A 9,095-nucleotide genomic window follows, 5' to 3' on the forward strand; every position below is an offset into this window, starting at 1 on the left:
TTAGATTCATAGAAAAAACTTCGATAATTCCTATCAACATGTCAACCTATTAATCTCGATTCTTCATTTCTGCAACCATGTACGAGATTTAGAAAAGTTCGACATTGTTGCAGCTTGCAATTACACCTACTTCCACTCTTGGAGTATCATTTACTACTAATATTTTCTTGTATCTCCATATTTAGCCTCACCTCCACTTTACAAAATTTGAAGTTGAATGGTTAAAAGTAGCAAATATTTCAAACACATGGCCACCAAACTTTACACACCACATGATCCAGGCACAGTCCCTGTAAATCTGAGCAAAATAATAAGCACGTCTCTACGGGAGTTGTCTGGTTATAGAAAGCCACAAAACACAAAAGGAGAGAGAGAAACGGACCAAAAAAATCAGTGGTAACAGAAAATGACAGAGAACTTACCCCCCAGTAGAATTAAAAACTTGTGTGCTGTTTTCCACAGCACTTTCTCCAATACCCTGTACTAGTAAATTTTTAAAATTTCAATCTCCAGTCAAAGATACTTCAACAATGTTTCGACTTTGCCATCTTGTGTTTATAAGATTTAATTCGAGCTGTGTTTCGAAACGGACGTAATTCGAGCCGAGATTAATCGAGTCAAAATTTCAACCGGCACTCGACTCATTTTATTTTATGAATCAAGTCCAGCCGACTAGTTAAGCTAAATCAACCAATTTTAACGAGGCCACGTTCAATCTAACCTGAATCTTAACACAAACTCGGTTTGTTTAATTTCACGAGTTTAATTGAGCCGACTCATTTAATTAAACGGGTTTGAAATCTTGTTCTAACTCAACTAGTCGAGTTGGGTCAGATCTTTATTAAACGAGTTCAAATTTTAGCTGCTCGCGAGCAGGCTGACTCGAATTAGAGGCCTATTCTTTTATAACCATTGCCGGACTCTGTAATTCTTTGCAACTTGTCAGTAGTAGTTAAAATGTATATAATGCTACAATGTAGATCCTGCAAGTCTCCGTTTAAGCTACCGAGTAAAGCTCAGGTTGAGCAATAATCGTACCAAGAAATTGAGATGACAACTAGCTGACTCAGTTAATCTCAGATTCTAAGTATACATTATGTATACATAGTTACATCAAGAACCAGCATTATATTAGGAGGAAACAAGCGGAATGTAAATTGAGAAAAAGCACACAGAGATCTTTCTATACTGGTAAGAATTTGGAACACAATGTTTTGAGGATTACGAGCACAGACAAAACTGGTTTTCTTGATTGATGTGAGCAATATTAAGCATGGTCCAGAATGTCTGTTGTGGTATACAATAATAAAAATTAAAATACATGATCCGTTTAAACTCGGTTAACTTTAAGATGTGCTCTATGCAGTGAAGCTGATCCGATAACTTTGAGATGTGCTCTATGCAGTCTAGCTGATCCGATAACTTTGAGATGTGCTCTATGCAGCAGAAACTGATCCCGATTTCTGTCGCTGTGGTATTTTAAGCCAAGATTTCATAATGTCATATGCCGTGAAGCCGATTGCTACTGAAGGCACAATCTATAAAAAGAATGTAGAGAGTAATTAGTTATTACCAATGTAATGTTTCTATGACAAAATTATACTTCAATTAGTTTTTTAGCACATTACTCGGCCTTGATATCAGAGCAGCAGGTTGCAAACAAAATAGAATTATACAGAATTGATTAAAATCTTGTGAAACAAAAAGGACTAGATAAACAAGTCTCCAATCTTTAGAGGACAGAGTAAGTTAAGGGAGATAACAAACAGTTCATAGTTTCATTACGAAAGTAGATGGAATACCAGAAAAGTGTCCATGTCAGACTAATATAAAACATTGTAACAAAAGAATACATTTTCAACTAGACAGCAGAAGTGATGTATAATTGTGCAGGTACATCTACTATCATACACCTAAACATATGATGGATTCAAATGCAAGTAAGAGTTTGTACTTCGAATGAAGTGAAGGCAAGCAGCCATGGCGCATTTATCATATTCCTTAACTTCATTCGAAGTATGAACTCTTACTTATAAATCATCATATGTTTAGGTGTATGATAGTAGACATTACCTGCACTATTATGCATCACTTACTGCTGTAAATTTTTTCACAACCAGCATTCAAGAAAAAGCTTACAGCAATAGCATTATGCCATGAGAATTTTAAAGAATATACCTTAATGTAATTAATGCTGAGGCCAGCAAATAACTGTCTCCAACCTTGATCACGTGCAATAGTTGTAAGCCCTTCCCATGAGCTTCTGTATCTGGCTCCAGAATGTGTTAAAGATTGCAAATGTTCTACCTGAAAGATATACAGCATTATCAAATATATAAAAGAAATAACAATGTACGTTGGTTAAGTATTTATGAGCCTAATAATCAATAAAAGGTTTCTTGATCAATTTTCAACTCAAAATATTTTACAAAAAAAAAAGGTCCTCCAATAAATAAAAATCCTTGTAAATATGAGTAGTTTTTAATCCAGAAATACAAATTTTGACTCCACTCAGCATAAAAGAAGTTTTCATGCACCGACAACATACTAATGATCTATTTACTAGTTAAAACTTCACGCAGTTGGTGTTTCTGTACATTGCAAAGCAGCAGTATTTCAAACGTATAAAAATCTCCCTTTGCAATTACTTGCACAAAAATAAAATCCTCATGGTTGGTCAATGCAAAATTACCTGCATCTGTCTCCTTACAACATCTAATGGGTATGTAAAGGTCTGCCCAAATAAACCAGCAAGAGCTCCACAAGATAGACGCATCCCAATGGATTTCTGGTGCTCCTCAGGGACGTGCCTCTTTAGTTCTTCGTAGATGTAAAATTTTAAACCAGCATAAGGTAGAATGCCAATCAATGTTGGACCTGGGCATATATAGTTTCATCAATTCCATGTCATAGAATTCAACATATTAGTATACAATCCAATTGCATATATGATAAGAAATTCATAAAAAACAGATCTTGCAGAAATACTTAATCACAGTGATACGTAGTAAAATCAGGCTAAAGTAAACCAGTCAAAATTCACAAAAATACGAAAAACATGCATCCGATGTCTTATTTATGGAAATTACATTTGTTTAAAAGGACATTTCAATCTTTATTTTGGAATACTCTTAGATCTAGGAATCAAAAAGCAAGAAGCTGTTAACCTTTTTAGCCTGTACACTGTATAGTGTAGACTGTACTATATATACGATGTTTAGGCCTGATCAACTAAATCAAATTACAATCTAGACACATGCACAAGTTTCTTTAAATTATAAATAAAAAGTCTGCCATTATAGATTAGGCTATTACACAGTTCATAGAAAAGTAGGAGTATGTGCCAAAAAAAGGAAAAAGTAGAAAGAACTGGTGTTACATGTAAAATAAAGCAAATTCATCGAATCAGATACGAATAACAAATGGTCAGTAAATAATAAAGAAGTTATAAGAAGTGATATATACCTACACCACGATAAAGCCCACGCACTCCCCCTTCTTTGTACACGGTCCCTAAAACATTTTTGATGCCGGTGTACGGTACCTGAGTATTAAGGCTTCTTGTACTATTTTTTGAACTTCTGGTATCAACAATCTTCAATAAAGAGAAGGATGTGTCAACAATTTGTATATAGCACCATCCATTCATGCAGTGTATATTTTATGAGATAGGAAAGTTTGCCAAAATAGATGTTACAAAGAATACACAAGAATGCCTGAGTACTAAATATCATGAGTAATGTGTAACATATCATCTACTAATATATATGGGCGCACGGGGCCTGAATTTGCCCTCATGATTTCAATATGAAAGCGTAGTTATTTGTACTCAATACACTTATCTATTTCTTCTAGTAGTTTATAGAGGGAGGGGACCAATAATTTATATAATATAGTGGGAATATTAATATTGAAGATAGGGGCATCATTTGAACCATATACAGAAATGTAGCATTTATACCAAAACTAGGTAGGGCATACATTTATATTGAATGTATGAAGTGACCATTACTTGCACGTGTATTCGATTTTTGGATACATTCATTTATGAAGATTGATTTAAAATTTGAGTGAGCTTTATTTTATCATGATAGCTCATAATATGAACAAATGTGCACAGCCTTTTCTCTATATTAAAATTTTAATACTTATGATATATGGACAGGTTTAAATAGAAATTTTCACTGCATATAAAAACCTATTAGAAATAAAGCATTCTTCCTTATTATTAAAGGGGACAAAAGGCCCAGAGCAGACTGTTTGACCATATTTCACTTGGATTGCACAATACATTAGGGTAGAGGGGATCTAGCTGTCTACTTGTCTGGGTACAGGGGTTCATCGGCACATCAGACCCTAAAGTGCAACAAATCATCATACCTAATTAAAAATACATAGCATATAACTTCCGTTAGTACCTATACATACTGCCTTAACCACAATTTTATACATGTGAAATTAAACATCATGTACTAATTCATCTACAAAAATGGCCAAACCAAAGGTATGAATGCACAGACATACCTGATAAGCAAGTTTGGTACGAGCCAAATCTAAGGGATATGAGCACAAAACTGCAGTTCCCCCAGCTGCTGAACCAGCCAACAGGTCTACAACCGGCCCGGTTCCTAAGACAGGGCAGTTATCCAAAAGATAGCATCGATACTGCTCATATGTCATGAAATGTAATGCGGCATAGGGAACAATACGAACCACGCTAGCTCCATTTCCCCTATAATTACAAAAAAAATTAAAAAAAAATAGTTGTAATATCTGTAAGTTGAGAACTTAAACCCATCTAGATAGACAGAAATTTATATAGATTTTGCACTCACTTATAAAATCCTAAGACGCCTTCATGCTTCAGTACCTTCTTTAAAGATTGATGCACTCCAAGAGATTGAAATCCCTCTGTTCTTGTCTATATACATTGTGAGGGAGAAGGTGGAGTCAGAAGAAAAGAAGTGCTCAAAGACGCATAATTAAACAAGGATCTAAACAACACATCAGCAACAGACATAATAAGAAGATGTTGACTACCACTTCTAGCTCGAAAAGAGTCTGCTGTGTAGCTGAATTATGTATATTGTAATTTGTATGTGAATCTCTTTTCAACTCTATGTATATGGATATAAATAACTGAAAATAACAATCAACTTCTTTTCTTGGAGCCAAATAATTCTTACAAGTTACAACACACAAATGATGTGGTATGTTCAATATCTTTTGGAAACCTTATATCCAGCCTAAATGTTACCAAACCTAATGTACACATCACTCATATGCCTCAATTCTTACATAGGTAATGTCTGATCTGTGCCTTGTCATATTCTATATCATGCCTAAATGCAGCCCCGTGGATCAAGATGAAATTAGAAAGGAGCAATAGAAATAACAATTTGATATTTAATCACAACACCATAAATAGTTTTCCCACATGAACATATTTTTTCAATCAATTAACATCCAAATTAAACTCACCTGGAACAATATTTTAATCCGTTCAAGAGGAGCAACTGCAGTCTTAGCAAATGCACCAGCAGCACCTCCAGCAATTAGCTCCTTCACATAGACAGGCAAACCATCAAGATACGAAACATCTCTCCGTGCAGAAGATCCATCAACAAACCCCGCCATGTTTGTTGATAACGATGAACCTTGAGAAGAACCCATCTCTAACAATCCTCACTCAAACAAAACACTCAACAAAAACTCAAGCTTAGAACCAATAACAGATCCAATCACCCACTTTGAAGTCTAAAGAACTCCTTATCCCATCTATCTCTCGGAACACAAAATAAGTAATCTTTATTCGCTATAGCTAAAGATAACAATGGCCTGAGAACACCTTGAATCAAGAAGCTTATGTTCACAAGCCAATCCTCCTCCCAAGAATCAACCATGTACATCAACAATTACACATAAACCCCTTCAAAGCAACAAGATTTCCTACAAATTTCCACAAATTCATCAATCCCCCCCTCAAATAATTCAAATTAAACCAAATAAAACAATCCAATCTCCAAGAAACACAGACCCCAGATACAAAAACCTCTAAACAATTTTACCCAGAATAAATTTCTCAATTTGCACCAAACTATACCTCAAAAATTCAAGAATCAGGGTTTAAATGGGCAAAAACCCAGATGGGTCTTGACAAATCAATGCGAAATATGATAAAATATAATGCAAAAATTCAAAGACAGATTAAAAGATGAAGAAAGACCTGGCCTTTCTTCACCGTGTGAAGAAGGTTGAGGCGTAAGAAGCTTCCAAGAAAAAGGGTTTGCTTGCAGGCTGGGTTATAAAACGCTTTCGGCATTAAGATTTTGAATCTATACTTACAATAAAGTTGTATATATAGGTCTTTACTGCACTCTCTGCAAGTGTCAAGGCGCTGAAGTCTATTAGTCTAGGCAGCAAAAATTTAGATAATCGTTTTTAATATTTCATATACTATTTAATTTGATAGATTATAAATATTTATTAAGTTTACATATTTTTTTGAATAAATTTCTACAATATTTTACCAATAATTTGAATAATTTTTATGTTATCTTTCATTCATCTAAATAATTATTTTATATAAATATTGGTTTAAAAAAATTTATCAACCATTTTATAAATGATGTTATGTAAATAATATTTACTTTTAAGCAACGTAACCGTTGTTGATGTGATGTTTAATATTTTTTATTAAAATTTTAAAGATGGAGAAGTCATTTTCTTTATGTTATTATAGTTTACTAGAAGTTCAAAAAATGGTGTTATTTTATAACTCTATATTTAATTTATTATTAAACTACAAATGTATCATGTGCATGTTCTTTAACATTTATAATTTGTTGTAAAAGAAGTAATCTCAACTTCCAACTATCAATAGATATTTATAAGGGGAAAGAAATGGGCTTATTAGTCAATAGTCAACACTTTTCTCCTTAAAGTTGGGAGACACGCAAAACAGAAGTGAAGTAGACCACGTTTCACTTACTCATTCATCGGTCTCGCATGATGTTTTCTCGCGCAAATACCGTTGCATGTCTTCATCAACTTTCCACCAATACAAATAGTTTGAACATTGAACCTAGACGTGGCATTTGTCTAGTGGAAGCAAGAGGGCACGGTGTCTTGAATGAGGGATACTCCCTCTGTTTTTTAATATACTAGCCTTAAACCCGTGCAAAGCACGGACGACTATATAATTTTAAATTTATTATATATAATTTAAATTTAATATATATATATATATATATATATATTAATGATAGTAAATTTATTTTTTTACTTTTTAACTAATTATAAATTATATTTAAAAAAATAATGGTGGAGTTTTTATCTTGTAGTGTATCAAATTGGTTAGAGATGTAAGACAATGAGAACTCTACGTATAACAGACTTTTAGTTACAAAGTGAATCACTAAACCAACATGACCAAACCAAAATTTTGTACGACGACAAATTATACCCATGTTGGCTTATTATAGTATAGTATAGATGACGTTTGACTTTTTGGCACACACTTGCTTTGACTGGGTAGTTAAAAATATTTTTTTTGAAATTTTCTTTTTTCTGAATAAAAATATATAATCAAAATTTTAATTCACAAAAAAAATCAATTAAAAATAATAATTTTTACTAGCCGGTCAACCCACCTAAACATACGTGCTCAAGTCAAAAGTGACATATAAAAAAAAACAGAGGTAGTATTATACAATATAGAAGTTATAATTGATTGAACATCACATGGGAAATCAGTTTTTATGGGTGAGCATGTTTGCCACTTAAAAGTTTACACAAAAATTAAAGGACTCATTTAGAAAAAAAAATATTCATTAGAGCTAAATTATAAATCATCAAAGAATTCAAAATTTACAACTTACTAAATTCACTTATAAGTGAGACTTATATATTCTTATACAAATATTAAGAACTTTATAATGGGAGGTTTGGTTGGGCTTATAAGTCACAAGTCGCTTATTAACACCGCTTTTATTAGTCAATTCCTTACTTATAAATTATAATATGAGAACATGATAAACCTGTTTTTTTAGTGATTTATTATCATTTTAGAAATTTGATTTTACAAATACGTAGAGAATCATTTTTAAAAAATGAGTCATATAATTTATTATTATATTAATATTTTTAATACCTAATAAGTCTTTGACACCAAAAAAATTAGCCAAACACACAAAAATAAAAATTAAATCTCATTTATTAGCAATAAAAACTCCTTTTAAATTTATCAAACGATCCCAATATATCTCATAATTCATAACTTATTAAAATCATTAAGAATTTGATAAATTATTATTATTTTATAATTCATAATTTATGGATCTTTTTTGTGCTTTTAAAATAATTTAACAAAGATAAAATGTGAATTTTTTAATTATATATATATATATATATATATATATATATATATATTTATGAATTAAAAATTCAAAGTGATTTTATTATCATTATTATTTGAATGATGATATAAATATTCAAAATTATAAAAGTATAATAATTTATTTAAAATAATAAATCTATACCTTCTAAGTTGTTAACATATTTCATAATTTAGAATTCAAAAATCCCTTTCATCCTTATAGGAGAAAATTAATTTTTAAGTTCTATGTGTGGATATATTTATTAATATTTATAATTTATTATAAAACTAGTAATACAAATATAAAATTACAAAATTCATCTTTAAAATGATTATATAAATTTTAATAAAATTAAATATTGAAAATCATAATCTTATTCTATAATTTATAAATCATAAGTTATAAATTTATTATAAATAAAGTTGATTCAGACTTAAGTCACATTGGTGATGATTCTAATGGTTGTTTAGTTGTTTACTTGTTTGTGTTTTCAGTTTTCCAGCTTGACATTTATTATGCATTCATTATTGTGTTATGCATTCATAGTTGTGACTGTCTTACTCTGTTTCAATGTATTTATAGATGTTCCACTATGTTGTGGTTATTATAGTCCAAACAAGTAAGCATAGTAAATTTCACACACAAGTGGAAGCATTGTAGGCACTATGTCCACCAGCCAAATCTACAGAACAGAGAAACCAAAGTTAAAACTTAAGC

At 31.5% G+C, this 9,095-nt stretch overlaps 1 protein-coding gene across 3 annotated transcripts; it reads right to left on the minus strand.

Annotated features, from left to right (window-relative positions):
* Nucleotides 1-1,157: 1,157 nt before the first annotated feature.
* On the minus strand, nt 1,158-6,381 carry LOC108198694 (mitochondrial carrier protein CoAc1). Of its 3 annotated transcripts, none has more exons than XM_017366572.2 (8): nt 6,227-6,381; nt 5,482-5,949; nt 4,836-4,921; nt 4,525-4,732; nt 3,466-3,595; nt 2,693-2,877; nt 2,179-2,307; nt 1,158-1,538 (listed from the first exon to the last, which is right to left on the minus strand). In XM_017366572.2, exons 2-8 carry the CDS (start codon nt 5,671-5,673, stop codon nt 1,437-1,439), a joined length of 1,032 nt encoding a protein of 343 aa, XP_017222061.1. In that variant the 5' UTR covers nt 5,674-5,949; nt 6,227-6,381; the 3' UTR covers nt 1,158-1,436. The 3 variants fall into 3 exon arrangements, with proteins under 3 accessions (XP_017222061.1, XP_063946775.1, XP_017221996.1); XM_064090705.1 differs by having other exon boundaries at nt 6,104-6,346; XM_017366507.2 differs by having other exon boundaries at nt 5,482-6,347.
* Nucleotides 6,382-9,095: the final 2,714 nt, after the last annotated feature.

The sequence above is a fragment of the Daucus carota genome, chromosome 1 (genome assembly GCF_001625215.2).
Source record: "Daucus carota subsp. sativus chromosome 1, DH1 v3.0, whole genome shotgun sequence".
Classification (NCBI taxonomy): Eukaryota; Viridiplantae; Streptophyta; class Magnoliopsida; order Apiales; family Apiaceae; genus Daucus; species Daucus carota.